Consider the following 19921-nt stretch of genomic DNA (forward strand, 5'->3'; position numbering starts at 1 on the left):
ACTTGAAGTTCAGCATCCCAAGACTACCTGGCCTCAGCTTCTCCTTAGCTATGAGGTGAATAACCCTAAATGCACATTAGTGTCTCTACAAACCCACTTCTGGATTACAGAACCCCGGTATGCGTAAACCAGAAGAGACTTCAGGGGCCATAGGGGTCATCATTTCAGTCCAGTCCAACTCTCCGTGATTCCATTTGGGCTTTTCTTGGAAAAGATACAGGAGGGATTTGCCATTTCCTTCTCTAATTTGTTTTAAAGATTAGGAACTAGGCAAACAGGGTGAAGGGACCAACCCAGAGTTACACAGTAACTGCCTGGGGCCGCTTGAACTCAGGAAGAAGTCTTCCAGACTCCAGGCCCAATGCTCCGTGCATGATGGCGCCCCCTAGCTGTCATTTAGTCCACAGACCAGAAGAATTCACAGATAACCAATAAAGGATTATGTAGCTACTGTACTAAAGGTTTTCATATAAGAGGAAAGAGGAAATTCAAATCTATATGACAAAGAACCATTTGCAAATAGATAAATGGCCAAAGTATACGATTAGGCAGTTTTAAAAAATGCACAGGGACAACTAGGTGGTGAAGTAGATAAAGCATCAGCCCTGAAGTCAGGAGGACCCGAGTTCAAATCTGGTCTCAGACTGTAATGTTCTCTTGGTTCGGTTTTCTTGGGGTCTCTGGGAGCAGCCTTCATTTCAATTCAATAATCTCCACAAGAGTAGCCTGGGGTTAAAATCCAAATCCTTCATTGTCTCCTTCAAAATCTTGTCTCCTTTTCTGGGGCCCAGTTAGCTTTCTTAGAGGCCTCTCTCTCTCCTTGGTTCTGAGAGCTTGAGCTCCCACCTGTCTTCTCTGCCCTCTGAATCTCTCCTAATAAATCCTGGCTGAGGCTCCTAGCTTATATGCTCATTATTTGTTATAAGATTAAATCAATCATACTGAACCATGCTAAACTAGGTAACCATTGTCTCTATCAATTTCACTGACTTACCACCCTATAAGAATCCTTTGTTTCAAGTTCAGAGTTCTGGACCATAACATCACTTAACACTTCCTAGCTGTGTGACCCTGGGCAAGTCACTTAACCCCAATTGCCTCAGCCTCCCCCCCCCCCCCCCCCCCCCCCATGCAAACAACAATCTCACGAAAAAATGTTCTAAATTACTACTAAGGAAATGCAAATTAACATAACTGAAGTTCCAAGTCATACCTATCAGATTGGCAAAGATGGCAAATACTTGGAAGCATTATACTGATGCACTTGCTAATGGAGCTGTGAAGTGGTCCAACCATTCTTGAAGGTAATTTAGAACTATGCCCCAAAAGGTACTATTTGTATTCCCTTTGCTGTTTGTATTTCGTACTTATACCTCAAAGAGATCAAAGAGGAAAAGAATCCATATTTATTAAAATATCCATAGCAGTTCTTTTCATAGTAGCCAAAAACTGGAAAATCAATGGACACATTAGGAAATGGTTAATTACAATTTACAAATGTAGAATATCATAGTGTTATAAGAATGACAAAATAGCTTCAAAAGAAAACTGGAAATAGTTCTATGAACTGATGCAGAATGAATGGGAAGAACCAAAAGAACAATTTATAAAATGACGCTATTTAAATAAAAAAATCTGAAACACGCGAGAATTCCAGTTAATGAATTGCTAAACCAGAAATCCAAAATACTAAAGAGGAAGTAACCCCAGCCAGAGAGGGGATGGACTCAAAATGCAAAATGAGATGAACATTTTCTGACAGGAGTCAATGTGAGAATTTGTCTTGTATTTGTTATGAGGTTTTTCCTGATTGTTCAATGAGAGAAAAGAAATAATACACGTAAAAAATGTATTTTTAAAGAATAAGAAGTATCACTGCCCCCCTTCCTCTTCCCCTCTTCACAGCAGACATTGTTTCAGTCAAATTTGCTTATTTTTTGTTATAGGAGGGCTATTATAGAAAAAAGATTTTTTTTAATAGAACTTAAAAACATTTCTTTTTAAAATATTACATATTTATGCTGTAACCGAAAATTATAAAAATTGAGAATATTTGCATCAGAATGTCAAGGATCAAGTCTTATTTTACTGTTTTCCCCTATGCCATTCAAAAAAAGGCAGGCTAAACCAAACTCCTCCTTTTTCTAATCTAGCCTATTTGTATGTCTCTCATTCTCTCACATACACACAGATAGATACCCTATAGATTGCTCATCCAACTGTCAATAAAAATACAACAGTATTTCTCATCCACCTTGTTTTATCAGTGTGGATAACCAGATAGAACAAGCTCTTTTGAATGATTATGGCCTCTCATCCTTAAATTATCCGAGAACATTTTCAAAAGTTAAGAAAAGCAGGAATGCCCCTGGGGATAATGTGGGTGGCAGCAAGTAGGCATCTATTAAGTGGGTGGCCTGTTACAACACTTTAAGGCATGTGATTGGGCTACCAAACCCTGTACTTCATTATTTAGTAGGGCCTTTGCATGACATCACAAAGAAAAAGATTCTGAAGGTGAAAGTCAAGTGTTCCCCACAATAGCAGAATTTCATTAAAATTTTTAAATTTGTGTAAGCAACAATAATTACTAACTACATAAAAAGTTAGTTATAAACAAGGCCAAAAGCAAAGTCAGAATATGAAAAAAAAATTTAACAAAATTAAAAAGAATATGCATGGAAAAAAAATCCAGAAGGCAACCTGGGGCAAAACGGTATTACTACATTTTATCTTTATTGCTTAATGTTAATATGTAGCTTTTTAAACAGTCAATAAATGAGTTTAGACTTTTATGGACCTTTTTGTAATTCTGTGTTTCAATGTGTTTTTTATTGAAGGTTTCTAAGCTTAGAATAAAGCTTACATGTTGGTGGTCTAAAGGGGAGGGGAAAATAGAGAGGCTGATGCCTTGCTGGGTTCTGCCAAGTCCCTCCTTGGCATCCAGTTCCCACTAAGCCCGTCCTCAGTCAGAGGGGCCCAGACAACCGTTCCCTGGGCAATACAATACAAGAGGTTCCGTGGCAGTGTTCTGTCCAGCCTCGGAGTCAGGAAACCCCCGCTGACACATGGCAGAGGGCGATTATGGACAAGCTGTGCCCAGCACTACATGGTCTACCCAGACTGGAATGTCTATCCCGGGAGGTCACCACTTGGTGAAATAAAAAGTCCAGAAAGAAAAATTTAGGGTTAAGACTTTGCCTGTTAGGCCCAAAAAAGGGGTGAGGCCTTGGGAGAAGATCCAAGCGCCGGCACCACCATGAATGCGCAGGGTTCTCTGAGAGGAAAAGGGGCAAAGAAGCCGAGGAGGTGGGGCTGCCTCTGACCGACAGCCCCCCCAAAACCCCAAATTTCAGGGTGAGGTTGGAGGGCTGAGGAGCGCTCATCTTGGGGGGGTGAAGCGGCTTTCAGTCGGAGCAGGAGGACCGGACCGGGAGCGAGATAAAGCGGCCCTCCAGAGCCAGGCCGCAGAAGCCCCCATCCAGGACAGGGGGATAGCCATGACATCGCTTAACACTCTTCCTGGCTCCCATGCTCCCGGGGAATGGGGCCTTTATGACGCTCAAGTTTCGGTGCCCCAGTTAATCAAAGCTTGGCTAATGATCCGCCCCGCTTCCGAGGCCTCTGAAGTACTTAAATTAGCAGTGTTCTCCCCAGCTCTCTGTGACCCTGGGGTCAGGACATCCTGGCATCGGCCCTGGAAGGTTGTCCCGACACAAGGTCATGACTCGTGTTCCGCTCCTGCCTTCTACAAGGACCCCGATATCGCATTTTTGGGGTTCTCCCTTTAGTGAGAAGCCATGAGGGAGACTAGTGAGTAAAGGCCCCGACCCTCGGGACAGAAAGAGCCAAGGCCTAGGACTTTAAGGACCGGTCGCTGTCCCAGAGGAGGGCCCACCTTGCTTCCGACAGGCCTCAAACTACCGCTCCCAGCAGCCCCTGCGGGCGCTCCCTTCCACAAGCCAGGCTCTTCAGAGCCTCGGGAGCCCCGGTGCCAGCTGGGAAGTGTAGTCCTCCTGCTACTCCCCGATCCAAGCTCCCGGGTCCACCCCTCGACCTTCAGCCACTGGCTGATGCTTCCCGGGCAGGCGGCGGACCAGCCACACGGGCGCCGGCTGGCCTCCATTGGCCTCGGTCAGAGAACAGCGAACGGGGATTGGCGGAGGGCCGCGAGACCCCACCCCCCGACCCGCCTGCCGGCCGGCCGCCCCCTCTCGCTCTCCCCACCTCAGCAATCACCCCTAATTCATTGGGCTCCAGGGATTCTCCCCAATTAACGGCCAACCGCGCCCCCGAGTTCTCGCGAGGCCCCCGAAGGGGGCAAGCCGGTCCTCCGCTAGCACGCTCCGCCCGGGCCTCGCCGGAGGCTTCCCGCCCCTCGTCTTCCGTTGGCGGCCCCGCGCGCCCCGCGCACTCACCTGGGCGGCGGCGCTCAGGCCCGTTAGCTGATAAACCCGCAACATCTCCTCGGGCCGGCGGGACGAACGTGTGGGGGCGAGCTGCCGCGAGCACTGGAGGGCGTGCGTACGTGTTGCCCGGCCGCCCCCTCAGCGCCAAGCCCGGCAGCACGCACAAGAGGGGAAACCGGCGGAACCGCGCAAGCGCAAGCCGCCCGCCGCCCCGCCGCCCCGCCAGACTGACGGGGTCGGAAAGGGGCGGGCGAGGTAGGTGCTGATTGACGGTTTGCGTCAGCAAATAGGGACGCCGGAGACGCAGTCGAGGATTGGTGGGGAGAAAGGAGGAGGCGGGATTATTCAGAACCGGCCTGTTGGTCGGTTCTAGCCTGATAGCGTGGAAAGCACTGGGGGCGTGGCCCGTAGGACCAACTTCCGGCTTCCGGGCGTGCTGGAATATCAGAAACCTGAGTTCTGGCGGAGTCGGAACCCCTACTCACATGTCTCGATTAGCCTATCACGTCTTAGGAACGATTCTGTCAATGGAGAGGGCTCTCCCGTAATGGAGGAAAGACGCCTTGGTGGGGACAGTGCGAACTCGGGGAATACGGCTGGGAAGAGAGAAGGCTCAGGACGGGCTTGCTCTTTAATTGACAGGCAACCATCATTATCTGCTCCCGGGGGGCTCACGTTCTAACGAGCGTCACTCCCGCTAATTTAGCGATTGAACCAGTCGTGGCTTAGTGGACAGGGGTGTTGCTTTGGGGGAAAAAAGTCCAACCACAATTACCTTATAATTGTTTCTCCAACTTAGGCCATATGTTATGTGGAGAGAGCTAGAGAAGTTAAGTTTCTCTGTATTCCTGGTGCTTACTACTTCTTTAATAAATTCCCCATCCAGTGACCACACTGACAGTAAGGAGCCAGTTTGCTGACATGGGAGTGATCACCTGGAAAAACGGGACGTCCACAGTAGTGAGAGACGTTGGGCTACGTGACCTTCCAACAATATGAATAAGCCACGGCTGTGGGCTGCTTTGACGTTTGCAAAGCACTTTGCTCACAGTGAGCCTGTGAGGGGTACAAGCATTACGAACCAAGGTTTCTTCACCACCTCTTCCTCACTACCGTATCAAGCTGCCATGAATCGTAACGTTTCTGAGTACATGTTCTGTATATTCCAAGCAAAGTAACTTTCTAACCCATGTTTTTAAAAATGTTTTATCAATTTTGACAAATTGATGAGAAGAAGACAAACTAGTTTTTTTTAGAAGAGATGCACCCACAGGTTACCTAGTTCTGGGTAAGACTACACTCAAGCACAGCTGATGACCTTTAATAGAGCCCAAATAGGATTTTTTTTTTTTTTTTTAGATTAAAAGGAAAAAGGCAGGTATGTTATGCAATCTGTCCCTTTGAAGCCATGCATCATCAATACATAATCAAGATAGAAGAAATATGGATAAAAATTATATGTATAACACAGAGAATGTGTCGTTTCTGAATTTGATAATTTCCTCGTCTAACTAGATTATTTTTAACCACAACAGCATCCCTCAAAAGCATTTCCAACAAATATTAAGTTGATTTTTTAAAGTTTTTTTAAAATTAAATTTTATCTTAAATTGATTTTTTTTAAATGTTCTTTTCTCCATAAAAAAAGGTGATTTATATAAATTGAGGGGGTCATAAAATGCATTAAAAAAACCAAACTTTGCAATTACATCATACAAGCAAAACATATTTTTAAATATCTGAATCATAATTATGACTGTGGTAGCTTATCCTGGCTTGGTGACACCTGGTTTCTTGAATATAGGTTGTTAACTGGACTAGAATCAGGCTCTAACCTGTGGAGCTATACAAAGCAGGCTAGAGACAGGAGAATGAGGACACAAACAGAAGCAGGCCAAAGCCAGCTTCCTCAGCAGCACGGCCTAAACAAAATCTGCTAATGCTGGGGCATATATTATACTTGAAAGGAGTTGGACCACAATATAATCCTTTGTGAAACAGCATTTCTGGGGACAAAACAGGTGTTCTTGGATCCTGTATGAACAGCCATTGTCTCGAATTTTGGGCTTCATGGACATCCTGCAGGGCACAGAGTTCTGTGATAGGAACAGATATTGTAGTACCTATCAGTGACAAGAAACAGGGATTATGGCCCTGGGCAATAAGGGGAGCCAAATCCCTCGATGAACACCTGCTGCTGGGCCAAGAGGATGATATCATCCACAGTGCAAAGGATTACTGGTATGCCAAGTTTAGGACACAATCTGCTTGCTGGGCCTCAGCTCTGGGAAACAGGCTATCTCCCAAATATTTTGACACAGTCCATCCTATTTTTCCTAATGTAAAATCGTCTTTCTGCACTTGACTTTGCAGACAAACTAGTCTACTATTCCCCATAAACAATAGTCCATTTCCTTCCATACCTTTGCAGAGTCTGTTGATGCCTAGAATGTCCTCCTAACTCTCTTCAAGACATAGCTCATGTTACTGCGACTTCCATGAGGCCTTAAGTTAATTTCTCCTTTTACTCCAAAAATTAATTTATAAATCCAATGAAAACATGTTTGTCTATATCTACCCATAAGTGTTCTCTCCTCCAAACAGAATGTGAGCTCCTCAAGGTAAAGATATCAGGGTAAAAAAGCTCCTCAGGATAAAAATCTCCTAAGTTTGTCTTGGTATCCCTAGTACCCAGAGCACAATGTCTGGTAAATGGAATTCCATTAATGATTGTTGAAGTGAATTGAACACTATGCCAGTAGAATAACAAGCTCTGGCAGAACAGGGGTCTTCTGGTGTCAGATATCCAACATTTATGCATTTTATGGCCACCCTCATATTACTTAATCACTTTTTATGGAGAAAAGAACAATTTCTTTTAAAAAGCAGGGTGCTCAAGAGAACACTATAAGCAACAAGATTATGTGATGAGCAACTCTGACAGACATGGCTCTTTTCAACAATGAGGTGATTCAGGGCAATTCCAACAGACTTGTGATAGAGAAAGCCATATGCATCCAGAGAGAGGACTAAGGAGTACTGAATGGGGATCAGAACATGGTATGTTCACCTGATGTTTATTTGCTTGTTGTTTTTTCTTTCTCATTTTTTCCCCTTTTGATCTGATTTTTCTTGTACATCATGATAAATGTGGAAATACATTTAAAAGACTTGCTGTCTAGAGGAGAGAAAAAGTGGGGAGGGAGGGAGAAAAATTGGGAGAACAAGGTTTTACAAAGGTAAATGTTGAAAACTTTTTGTATGTACTTTGACAAATAAAAAGCTATTATAAAAATAAAAAGCAGGGTGCTGAATTTTTAGTCCACAGCTACATACTTGAAAACCATTCACTAAGCTGAGAAAGAATGTTTGGAGGGCCCATACCAAGAAAATTGCCAGTCCTTGGGGCCATGAATAATAATTCTAAATTGGTGCAGTGGTCAAGAATGGTAACCCATGGGCAATAGGAACCAGTCCTAAGGATATCATAAACACAAAAAGTTTACTCTGTGGGGGGCAAGGAGAGAATGATGATTAGGCCTAGATAGACTAGAACTTGTGTGAGACACTTTATCCATCAAGAAAAAAATCTTAACTAGTATTTAATATGATGCTTTTTGCAGAGTGGTTTACATGTGTTATTTCTATTGAACCTCATAACACCCCTATAAGGTTGATATTACTAGTATCTCCATTTTATATCTGAAGAAATTGAGGCTCATGAGGAAGGTTACTAATCATATTGACACTAAGTCTTGTAGGCAAAATCTGAATCCAGGTATCCTGACTGCCACATTTATGCAGGTTAATGCCATTAAGTACTATGGTCAGTACTCCAGGAGTTTAGAGGAAGGAGATCATCTCTAGCTAGAGCAATCAATAGATGTTTCCTTAAGAAGTTAATGGGATTGTGGTATGATGGAAAATGTCCAGGATCTGGACTCAAAAGACCAAGTGTTTGAATCCCAATAGGACTGCTTACTACCTAGGTCTCTCGCTCTGGCCCAATCAGACCCTCTGGATCTCAATTACCTAAACTATCAAATAAAAGGGTTAGAGTCTAAGATCCTAAAACTCCTTCTGGTTCTGAAACCTGTAGCCCAATTATTTCATAAATGAGTCTATTCAATAAACCTCATTCTATACTGACCATATTAAGAGCTGTGCAGGAGTCACTTCCCTCATGGAGTCTACATCCTAATGAGAGGGAACAATCAACAAATAATCAAAAGGAATGATACTAGACCATTGAGGTGGGAGGACAAGGGAGGGAGGACCAGGCTATCATTGGTGCAGTCTGAAAAGGCGTCAAGTTAAAAAGGTGGTATTAGAGCTGAGTCTCTGTAGGAAAGATGGAGAGCATTCTAAGTGCCGCAGGAATTGGATTGGAAAGTACTTCCTAAAGCATGAATGAAATGGGTCTGGAGGCCAGGGGAAACATCCCAAGGAGCATTTGCAGAACTTCTAGCAACTGCTATGAATATATGTGGCTCAGAAGTGAAAAGATAGGCCCTTTGGTTCTCCACCCACCCAGTGGCAGGCCCCATAGCACTGTCACAGTTGGAAGGGATAGCTTTTTTTTTCTCCAGATTAAATAGCATGTGAAAATACCTCTTGGGGGATTCTCTAGTAAAAGTGGAAGGACCAGGAGCTGCCTTCTACCTTAGCAGCATGGCAGCAGAGAACCCTTACCCTGCCTGGGCAAGCCCGAGTCTGGGTGTGGGGTGTCCCCTTCTGTTTCCTTTCTCTTTCTGAGCATGGGGCATCACACACACATCAATCCTGAGAGGGATATGGCAGATGATGGCAGGCACCAATTATTAGGATTCTGTCATGTGAAGAATTCACAACGGCCATTCTCTTTGGCGGATTTACTTAGGGGAATAGGTTACAGACAAAATGATGGGATACAATAGAACTAGAGTGGGAACATCAAGCAAGTTCCTCACAATCACCCAGTAGAAAGGGAGCAACCCATGAGGTTGAGCATGTCCTTAGCTGGCAAGCCAAATCCTGAGAGGGACTAAAGCACCCAAAAGAGTGAGTCAGCTATAAGGAGAATTGAGGTTGAGAAACAGTGGAGTTAGGAGAGATACCATATGGCATGGGAGAAGGGGAAGGGGGAAAGACAGCATGAGGCCAGTAGCAGCCTGACCCAAAGGAGGGCAGGAGTAAAATCATGGCCCCAGAGTTATTTTATATGGAGAATTTAGCCTCAGGAACTTGACATAACTTGGATTTCTGACTGGATCATGGGAGCCTTCTTTCTGCCTGCCCCAAGGAATAATTTTTATCTGTTCTTCAGTTTCACTGGGCCAACCACACCCGCCATTCAGGACTTCATAACTAGATTATGAAGAATTCTAAATACCGGAAGAGCTTGTATCTTAATTTAGAGATATCTTGTAGCCATTACTCTTGAGCAAGTCGGCGACCTGCTTCAGAGCAAGGGATTGAGCTTTAGAAATATCAATTTGACAGCCGGAGTGGAGGCTTGATCAGAGGGGGATGCAGGGGGGCAAGTACAACGTCTAGCACAGGCCTGGGGAGTGACTGAGTCCGAAGTGGTCGCTTCTGGAGCCCTCAGCCCATAAACTGGCCGGGGGTTACGGGGACTTCCTGCTGCCCTGGAAGCAGGAGTCTGTGGCACTGCCCAGAGGCAGCTGCAGGTCATTCATTTGTGCCCAAAGCGTTCCTGTGACTGTTCATATAGTTCCTGGCTGTGGCTTGGCAGGCAGGTTTCCAAATATTTTAGGTTATTTACGGTCATTTTAAATGGGGTTTCCTTTTCTGTCTCTTCTGCTGGGGTTTGTTGGTAACATAGAGAAATGCCGGTTATTGACCTGCCACTTCGCAGAAGCGGTTAATCCTTCCCAGTTGATTTTCTAAGATTCTCTAAATACACCAGCCTTTCATTGGCAAGGGTCTTGAGGAAAGATGGCCAAGAACAGCCTCCCTTTCCCCTTCTGCCGAAGGCCGGACCAGCAGTTTATCTACAACTACTGCAAAAATCTACAGACTGCTCGCTGTTCCCGGGGTCGCGGCCCTGCCCCTCAGCTCCTTCTTCCCGGGCCCAGGAGCCTCGCGCCGGGTGCTCCCTCCGAGCCTCGGATGCGCAACGGGGCCGGAGCCCGCTCCGGGAGCCTCGCGCCAGGAGGGAGCACGGCAGCCCCGACAGCCCGCGCAAAGGCCGGGTCTGGCCGCGGCGCGTCCCCCATCGGGACCCCAAGCGCTCGAAGGGCCGAGGGCGGCCATGCGCTCCGGGCCCGGGAAGGACCCAGCGTCTCCGAGATCCACTGACGGGCGTCCCGGAGGCAGGAAGGCTCCCCCCTGGGTCAGACCGGGGGCCGCTCTCCTCCCCTCCCCCGCTACTCTCCCTTCCCACCTGCAGCGCAGGCCCCGCCCCCGCCCCTCCCCTGCCCTGCCCCGCTCCGCCCCTCGCCCCGGGTATTTTGGTCCTAAGTGGCCTCCGTAGGCGCTCGGGAAGATGGCGGCGGCCGCTGTGGCGGCCCGGGCTGCTGCTGCAGGTCAGTGAGAAGCCGGGCTCCGCACGGGGAGCACCTGCGGGGCGCGCCGGCGTCCGGCGGGGGCGGTGGGGGGAAAGGCCGGGCCGGGCCCCCAGGGTCACTCTGCTTCTCCCAGGCCCGGCGGCTCCGTCCGCTTGTCCTCGCTTCAGGCCTGGTCCTCCACCCCGCCCCGGTTTGGTCTGGCCCCTCCCCCTTCCCCTCCCCCACGTTATTATAGGGGGCGTTGGGGAAGCGGGACTTGGGCTCGCCGGAAACTGCCCAGGTTTTTCCCGAAGGAGAACCTGAGGCTGGGGAGACCGGAGCGCCCTCTGTGGGCAGAGTTCAGCCGCCCCGCGGGGTCGGGCTGGGGAAGGCCCCGCCTCCCGTTCTCCCTCGGAGCGAGGAGTGACAGCAGAGAAAGAGCGATTTATGGGGGAGGGGCAGGTCCCATCAGATCTGCAGCCCGGGAAGAGCCCCCAGGGAGCCGTCCGGCCCGGGGGAGGGGGGGGGTGCCTGGGACTGGGCGGCGGGGAGCAGTGCGGGAAGCGGGGGGGGGGGGCAGAGGAGGGGGTCAGCGCTAGCCTTGGAAGGGAGGTGGGCGGAGGGAGCCCCTCGGGCTTCAGCGGCTTCGGCTGCAGGGACCCGGGACAGCCGGAGGAGGGCGGCTGGCGGCCCACCCGCTGCTCGGGCCCTAGTCCCTGTTCGGCTGGTCCCGGGCCCTGCCCCCCGGCCGGGCACTGCACGGTGCCCCCCCGTGGCCCCCCTCCCGCCTCTCGGGGGCCCTGGAGCCCCCTCTCCGGGTCCGGCTCTGCCACAGAGCCCCGTCCTGACCCTTACAGGATCCCGGCGCCCCCCGCGCCCCAGTTTCTCCCCATTCTGTGCGCCCTTCACCCCTTGATCCTCCGGGACGTTCACGAGCCGGCGCTGGCCTCGCGGCAGTTCTTTGCAGCGCAGAGGCTGCGCCCGGCCGAGGTCAGGAGGACCTGAGCCCCAGTTGGACCTCGGTGGCGTATTAGCGGTGCGGCCCTGGCAAGCCCCTTGGCCCCAACTGCCGCCCCCGGAGGAGGAAAGCCGCCTTGGAGCGCTTGCTACGGGGAATGCTGTGAAGCGCCCGAGCTGAAGGACCGCGTGCCGGTGAAACGGGCCTCCGTCCCGGGAACTAGGAAGCGTGGTGACGGCCGGGTACTTGCTGTCTTCTTGCAGCGCTGGGCGCCTGTGAGCCTTTCACAGTGTTGAAACCGCTTCTCTTTCTCTGTGCCCAGGACTCCTCCGGCCCCTCGGTGCTCTGGCTTCCTCGGCCGTCGGGAATTGCTCGGCTTCTCTGCGTCTGGTCTCCTGGCTGTCCCGCCGGCCTTTCAGCCGGATGCAAGCGCCGCTCGTTGCTCCTGCTGCCGAACAACTTTCACCTGTTAGAAGTCTGGCATGTGGGCACCCTCCAGCCATCCTTAATAGGTACAGCGTTTCAGGACATAGCAGTTAGTGATAGCGCCTCAGACCGAATTCTAAGAGAGGGTGATTTTCAAAATGATGTGGGGGCAGATGAGGATGTCCTGTTACTGCCTGCATGGTGCAGGCCTTTTTGTGACTAGTGCAGAGCCAGGACGCCGGGGTGTGAGGCAGCCCGCGTTATGTTCCTTCTCCAACACCAGGGCAAAGGTGGAGGGCTGGCTAGGGCAGCCCGTGGGTGTTCTGTACATCACAAAGTATTGCTAATCTCTTTAACCCCTGACAGCGGGTTATTTAACCCTCCCACTGCCTTCCTGAACAAGCCACTCTGCTTTTGCGCAGCTCTGATTTTTAGGACACTGTTCTTGGTGTCAGGCCATACTCTGCCCTGTCTTTTCATCCCACTGTTCCTAATACTGCCCTCTGGGGCTAAGCGGCAGCTGTCACATCCTCCCTTAAACAAGCTTTTTCTTCTCTGAGCTAAACATCTCCGGCTTCTTTAACATAATCTGTGGTGCGATGTCCAGTTCTCTCTGACCAGGTTGTCACTGTGGCCCAAAGTGGCCCATGATTCAGAGCAGCGCCAGGGGAGTGTCCTGACCATCTCAGGCTGCAGTGGTGGGAAGTTGGCCTGAACGCACCAGCCACGGTCCTCCTAGCCACGCAGATTCTGAGTAGTCAGTGCTCCTCTTTCTGAATAGATACTTGCTGCTTGCCCTCTGCTCCTTTCATAATGCAGTCTAGAATTTTGCTAGGAATTGGAATCAGGTTCACCGGTAGCAGGAGAAGTCAGCACAGGAATGGCTCAGCTCTAGACTTCTAGGACCTCCAGCTCTGCATAGTTATTCAGACCTCGGGGACACAGAGCTCAAAAATCTCTCACTTAACTTGATTTCAACTCCTTGTTTATCCTTTCTGTTCTTTCCTCCCAAATCTAAAGACCATTTTCTTTAGTAAAGAAAAACAGGAACAAAAAACAGTTGAGCAGTTCTGCCTGAGCAGATCTCATTCCATTTGGGGACCTTTCTCCCATTCCAAACAAAGCTTCAGAAAATCCCCTTTGTCCTTCGTGTTTTTTGCTGTTTACTTCCATGGCCTGTCTTTACTTCTGTTTTCTATGGGTCTTTTATTAAAAGTGAACAAGTTGCTTGGTGCATTTCCCAAACAGCAGCCTGACTGTCTCTGAAGAGTTCTTTCTTATTCATTGAAATTGTTTGTACAGAGGAATTCCATTTTTAAGAACTTTGCATGCTTAGGTTACAGTACTACTTACCTTTTTTTCTGAACTCTGTGAGCCTCACATTCAAAATCTACCCTGAATGTTATTCCCAACTCTTCCTTTCTGTCATGCACTCTGAAAATGAACAAATTATATCCTGAAAATATTCCTGTCCTTTTTCCTTCGTGGCTGTTTCCACCTTCAGGGGCAGATTCAGGTCTAGAAGAACAAGGTCCCTTCTGTCCCTTCTTTTGAAGGCTGTGTTTATTCAGGCAAGTCAGAGACTGAGCAGCTGAAGACCCCTGGCGTCACCATCCGGAGCCTGGTTCCCTGGCTGGGATCTCTGCCTGTTGAGCCAGGACAGGCGGTCACTCTGGCCAAAACAGCAGGAGAGCTCCCTCCGTTGCCCATCGTCTCCCTGCTTTGGATGATACGTGTTGTGATTATGGGATTTGGGACGCCAGAGAAAGCTCATCTGGCCCTTCTACTCCCTTCATTTTACAGAGAAGAATAAAAAGGCCCGAAGCAAATTTTCCTATCGGTGTTTAGGGCTTTAAATGAAAATTGAGTTTTCTTTACTCCTCCAGTGTCACCCCTCTGCTACCCACTCTCCTCCGCCCGCCGGCCCGCACTCTGACGTACTGCAGTGTGAGAAAAGGGAAGCGGAAGTCCGTGAAAGCCGTGCTCTTCAGGTTTCTCCGGCTGCACAGCGGCCTTTGGCTGAGGAGGAAGGTGAGTGTTCCCCCTCGTGCTGGGCCATACACTGCTCGTAATGAAGTGAACCTTCTGTGGCCACAGGACCCGTGATTTAGAGCAGGAAAGCACCAAGGAGGCCGCCGGTAGCCAGCTCATTTTACAGGCCAGGAAGGGAAGGCCGGCTCAGGGGAGGGTACTTGTCCAAGGAGTTCATTCCTCAGAGATGAGATTTGAACTCAGGTCCTCAGGCCCCGCCAGAGAGGCATTCTCCCAGCAACCAGCCCTGAGATGTCATTAATGTTCATGTTCCTTCTTTGGAGACCGAGCACGGATCCCTCTTGAGCCTGTGCATTCTTTAATTGTCCATATTTAGTGACGCTGGCTGTGGGCCATCCCGGACACCGCAGATACATGTTTTAGGGAAGGACTCGAGAACTTGCAGGCGGGTTCCTACACACATGTGCATCCCCTCCCCCACGCGCCCTGCTCCACCGGGTCGCTTTCACAGCCAGAGGAGCTTTCAGACCTCGCTTTAAACAAAGCGACGAGGCCGTGGGAGCGTCCTTCCTTCTGCCTTTCGGAGTGAGCTCAGCTGTCCTGAGCTGCACCGGCATAGAGCCAATATGGCATCATGTCGGGAGCCCCAGATCAGGGCCTGGCTTCCAGGGGCCTGAGCAGGTTAAAGGGTCCCCCCAGATGCAGGAGGGCCTGAGCAAGACAGGGACTTGGGCTTTGGTTTTATGCTGATGAGGGGGATCTGCCCCCACCACGACTGCAGCCTCTCCTCCCCCAGCCCCCCATTCCCTGTCCCCACAACTGTGCTCCTCCCTTCTCCCCCAAAGGGCCCCTGTCCTAACTTCAGAGTCCAGCTGCAGTCCTCCTGCGGGAGCCCCTGTGCTGCCAGTTTCTCGGCACGTTCCTGCCTCACTTTGTGCATCCCTTGTAACTCCTGAGCCGCGTCTGTACGTGGCGTCGCTCCGCGAGAAGCCCCAAGCAGAACTTCTGTGCTCATCTTTGTAAAATGGGTGGTCTCCGGCACGCTTGGTGGGACTAAATGGAAACTGCAGCACAGGAAGTAAATGCAGACTTGGTCCTGGCTGTTTTAGGGGATTCTTCCCTTTGCTATAAAAGTCTAGGTTTAGGAGGAGATTAGAAAGCCGGTTGCCCTGCCCGCTGGGGGCTCTGTACAAGGGACTGATATTCATGGGAGTGGCCACCTCGGGTGCTGCGGTTAAGAGCTTTAACTCGTGCACCTCTGGTTACGAGGGGACAAGGGCGCGTATGATCTAGTGCAAGCCTTGGCTTGTCTCATTATTTAGTATAAAGGTTCGCAGGAGCCGGCCATTAACTCGGCCTCACTACTTCAGGCAGGGTTCTGGGGGGGAGGCTACAGTCTTTGAGGCCAGTGCCATTGCCCCAACAGACACGTCCTCAAGGGAATGGGATCCATTTGTCTCACTGACGAGGGGGAGAATGTTGGGATGGTGACATTGGAGGCTCCCTGTCCCTCCCCCTCGGAGTCCGGCTTCAGCCGGTGAATTCCACAATGAGGGGCAGAGGGTCGCGCCCCAATATGATTGTTGTTGAGTGGTCAGATGATCCCTTCTTTGAGGGATGGGTCCTTCCATCAGGGCGTGACTGAGTCCTGCTCCTGAGCCTCGCTGCGTCATTTAGTGGTATCCCGGCCGTGTTTGTCCCCTGATCTGGTTTGAGTCCTCCGCCGTTTCCCTTTCCCTCACCCTCTGCCCCTCGCTTGTAACCCAGCAGGGCCGAAAGCATCTCTAGGATTGGATGCGGTGCCTCTTTGTAGAAGAATGGTCGTTTTTAGCAGATATACACAGATACAGGGGTTTGGTTTTTTTCACTTCGGCATTTATTAAGATCCTGCTGTGTGCCATGGCCTGTGCAAGCCTGGGGTGCAGAGAACGAGAGCTCCCTTAAAGGAGCTTGGGGGTCACACTGGAGGACGTCCCCTTAAAGGCAAACTGGGGGGGCGTTCTTGCAAACATCACGCGCCTCCAAGGACTGGTTTAAAGCTCTGAACGGGACCACCTGGGACAGTGGGGGATGGGCCACCCTGGGGGCTCCTGCCCCAGCCCAAGCTTCCTGTTAGCCCGAGCTTGTCTCCACACTGACTCAGGCGCAGCAATGGGGATAACTGTGGGCTTGTCGCAGGGAGCCAGGCTCTCTGTGAGGGACGCCGCACTGACCGGCACCCATGCTCTTCTCTGACCAGGCCCGGGCCTGGTGTTGTGGTGGCCTATGGGTCCCTGCAAAGTGAGGAATAAGCAGGTGAGAGACAGGGCGTGGGGTGCCAGCAGGACAGTCTGGGGAGAGAAGTGGCGCTGGCTGGGGTGGGGAAGGCTTCCCGTCATCTTCAAGGTGACCCTGCCTCTGTGGGAGCTGCTGGGGGGAGGGGGGGGGGGGGGGAGGGGGAGAGGCTTCCCATCACCTCTCGGTGACTCTGCCTCTGCCTCTGTGGGACCTACTGCTGCCATGAGGGATTAGGGGGAGCGGGGCTTCCCCTCATCTCCAAGGTGACCCTGCCTCTGTGGGAGTTGCTGGGGCCTTGGGGGATGGGAGGGGGGGGGCTTCCTGTCACCCCTCGGTGACTCTGCCTCTGCGTGAGCCTGTGGCCATGGCAGGGTTGTTGAGACACTGTTGCCTTGTCTTCGCAGGCCGGTTATAAGAAGAAGCTCTGGAAGAAGAAGCCGGCTCGGAAGAAGCGGCTCCGGGAGCTAGTGTTCTGCAACAAGACGCAGAGCAAGCTGCTCGACAAGATGACTACGTCTTTCTGGAAGAGGCGCAACTGGTACATGGACGACCCCTACCAGAAGTACCACAACCGCACCAACCTCAGAGTGTAGGCCCCAGGGTGCCGGCCTCTGGCGCGGGCCTGCAATGGCCCCAGGACAAGGTGCCGAATAAATCAGACAAATGGCTCCTTGTGCATTCTACGTTCTTTCCTTCAGCAGCCATTTGTCAAGAGTCTACTTGGCATCGGAACAGAAGTGAGTGCAAGGGATAATGTTGTAAAAAATTACCCTGGCATGGGTTCTGTCAATAAAAAGTTATTTAAAAATAAATAAATAAATAAAGAGTCTTCTTAGCACTAGGCACACAGGCTTAGGACCAGGATGGAAGGCTGGGCATTTACTGGGCGAGCAGCACAACCCAGAGGTCATGCATACGTGGGCCTTCTACAGGAGGCAGCAGGCCTGGGACAGCCTGGCAAGGGCACAGAGAGCAGAGTGGGATGCTGGGCACAGGGGCGGGATAGTGGATACAGAGAGTGGCAGGATGTTGGGCAGGGGCACAGGAAGAAGGCCTGTGTGCCATGTTGGGCAGTCCATACAGCGTAGTGTGCCCTGATCCTGGGCTTAAGCCAAAGACCACGTGTTCTCTTATTTTTATCCAGCCAAGGAGCTGAGGTTTCCCTAGAAATGGGATTTTGTTCATTTAGCCCAAGTGGGAGGGGAGATCCTCGGACTACGGGGCTGAAGTTTTGGATTTTCTCTCTAAAAACTGATGAGCGTCTGATGAGTCGGGGACAGACTCTGGCGCTCCATCTGTGGCACAGTGCCCCGGTCACTCTGAGTAAACGATACGGGCTTTTCTCGTTCTTGTCGGTTTTCTCTGGGCAGGGTTGTAGGCCAGAGAAATGGGAAAGAACCAGCTGTGGAGAGCTCTCATTGCCATTTAGAGACCGGGGCATCCATTTTTAAGAGAAAAGCCTTCGGAGGTAGATGCCCTTCACCCGGCTGCCCTCTCTCTTTCATGCTCATTAGAATGCGTTTCTCATTTTCCTTTTGATGCGATGAGTCGCACGTAACCATGGCAGGGTGACGGCAGCCAGGGGAAGCAGCTGAGGACATTCTTGTTTGGAGCCCATAAAAATCGTCCCTGGTTATGGCAGGAGGGGGAGGCCTGAGGCGGGGGAAGGGTCTCCTTAACACACAAGAACGGAGCTGAGGGGAAGACTCCAGGGGGTCTCCCCCAGTCGAGAACCAAGACACCATAACCCAGGCTGAACTGGCATGGTTGGGCCAGTGATGTTAGGGTGCTCCATTGTTAGCTTTCTTAGAGTTCATCCCACTTCTGAGTAACGAGGAGCTCCCCATTTCCCAAAGCCTTCTCTGCTTATTTTCTCACCTCTGACCTCCCTTACCTGCTGAGGAGACAGCCAGTGTGAGGAAGAGCACTCCAGGGCCATTGTCTGCCATTTCAAACCCTGAAGAAAGAAGGTTTGACAAGAGGGACTTTAACCTACCTTATTTTCTGTTGGAGTCACAATAAAGGTGGGACAGGAAATCGCCAACAAGAGTCACTATTGTCTGGAACAGGGAGCTCCAAAGTGGGGCACACATGTGACAGGCCATCAGGGCGACCAATGAGACAAGGTATACCCCATTCTCCCCACTCTCCCAATCCCATTATTGCCCAACATCCTCCCCCACTAGTCCAGACCCTTCTTCAGGCTCCAACTTCAGGCTGGGTGGGATTACAAGCGCTGGGCCCAGCTGCCTGATTTACTCCCTGCCCCAGCAGTCCCCGGGCAACGTGGGGAAAGCATCCAGATCCTCAGCTGCCTTGGCAGCTCTGTGCTCAGAAATAGCTGCAGGATAAGAATTTCACCTGCTTCGGTTTCGGTTTTTGTTGGAAGGGATTAAGTTTCCAGCATTAAAATTCCCCTGCTCGGCAAGCCAACTGGATCTAAATAATTGAATGAGGAATATTTGTTGGTTATACTTTAGAAACGTTCACTATAATTTCTAAAAAGTGAAATGATCACGCTTACTAACTCATTCTGGCTTATCGCAGTGCAAACAGCTACTTGTCAGTGTAGAGCGGAGCAATAATCATGAAAATTTCGGTGTGACACGTTTCCAGCTTATCTTGGGGCAAAGTGCTTAATCATCATTGAACTGGAGAGAGGCATTTTTCTTTTCCAAAAAAGATGCGTTGCCCGTTGGCTGGTCTTTTCTGTCATGACAGGTGGCTGCCGGGCCTATGTTTCCTGATAGATAAAAATGATCACAATCTGTCCTTCAAGCTAAAGGAAGCATTTTAATAATGAGTAAACAAGGAACTGCTTTTCAAAAGAAACTTTTTTTTTTCTGAAACTATATTTGGAAATGTTTTTATTACTATTTTTTGCTGCTGAAAACGTGTGTTATCTCATCTCTGCCCATTTAAACCTAGAGACAGACTTTTCTAACTTTTTTTTTGGTGAGTCAGTAATTCAATACTTTAAAGACTGCAACACGAGATTTTTGAGATTTCCATCTGTAGGGTACTGGGATACTTAAATACATTCTGGGAGTGACTTTTAAAAAAGGACAAACTTGAACAACTTGAACTATGCTAGTTGCTAGAGCCCTGAGCTTGGAATCAGGAAGATTCATCTCCTTCAGTTCAAATGCTGAGCAAGTCACTTACCCTTGGTGCCTCCATTTCCCCATCTGGAAAATGGAGATGATGGTAATAGTACCAGTGTTGTTCTTCTCAGTCGTGTCCAACTTTTTGTGATAAAGTTTTCCTGGCACAGACACTGGAGTAGTTTGCCATTTCCCCTCCGGCTCATTTTACAGATGAGCAAACATATGAAACGGTTATTCTCTCCCATTCTCCATTTCCTGCTTTTT

At 50.0% G+C, this 19921-nt stretch overlaps 2 protein-coding genes and 1 long non-coding RNA gene across 6 annotated transcripts in view; 1 reads left to right on the plus strand and 2 right to left on the minus strand.

Moving 5' to 3' along the window:
• Nucleotides 1-4660, minus strand: part of IMMT (inner membrane mitochondrial protein) — a 38241-nt gene extending 33581 nt beyond the window's left edge. For 2 of the 3 annotated variants that reach the window (XM_023495265.2, XM_031949794.1), the window contains exon 1: nt 3899-4141. In XM_023495265.2, the coding sequence (XP_023351033.2) occupies nt 3899-4126 (228 nt within the window). In that variant the 5' untranslated portion in view covers nt 4127-4141. Of the gene's footprint in view, nt 1-3898; nt 4142-4418 lie in introns of those variants that run through there. The other variant, XM_031949793.1, reaches the window with a different exon arrangement.
• A 6190-nt stretch (nt 4661-10850) lies between these two features.
• On the plus strand, nt 10851-17353 carry MRPL35 (mitochondrial ribosomal protein L35). Its single transcript, XM_031949795.1, has 4 exons — nt 10851-10936; nt 12178-12367; nt 14168-14312; nt 16955-17353. Exons 1-4 carry the CDS (start codon nt 10897-10899, stop codon nt 17141-17143), a joined length of 564 nt encoding a protein of 187 aa, XP_031805655.1. The 5' UTR covers nt 10851-10896; the 3' UTR covers nt 17144-17353.
• On the minus strand, nt 16142-19135 carry LOC105749138. Of its 2 annotated transcripts, XR_001120374.3 has the most exons (4): nt 19079-19135; nt 18912-18989; nt 18445-18507; nt 16142-16546 (listed from the first exon to the last, which is right to left on the minus strand). It is a non-coding gene; the product is annotated as an uncharacterized LOC105749138 (long non-coding RNA). The 2 variants fall into 2 exon arrangements; XR_001120373.3 differs by lacking the exon at nt 19079-19135 and having other exon boundaries at nt 18912-19068.
• Between the last annotated feature and the right edge of the window lie 786 nt (nt 19136-19921).

The sequence above is a fragment of the Sarcophilus harrisii genome, chromosome 2, assembly GCF_902635505.1.
Source record: "Sarcophilus harrisii chromosome 2, mSarHar1.11, whole genome shotgun sequence".
Classification (NCBI taxonomy): domain Eukaryota; kingdom Metazoa; phylum Chordata; class Mammalia; order Dasyuromorphia; family Dasyuridae; genus Sarcophilus; species Sarcophilus harrisii.

Excerpts from the sequence above, each read along its gene's own strand:
- MRPL35 (XM_031949795.1), top strand. The coding sequence starts at position 10,897 with ATGGCGGCGGCCGCTGTGGCGGCCCGGGCTGCTGCTGCAG. Across the intron at positions 12,368-14,167 it reads CCTCCAGCCATCCTTAATAG|TGTCACCCCTCTGCTACCCA; the intron begins GTACAGCGTTTC and ends TTACTCCTCCAG. Across the intron at positions 14,313-16,954 it reads GCCTTTGGCTGAGGAGGAAG|GCCGGTTATAAGAAGAAGCT; the intron begins GTGAGTGTTCCC and ends TTGTCTTCGCAG.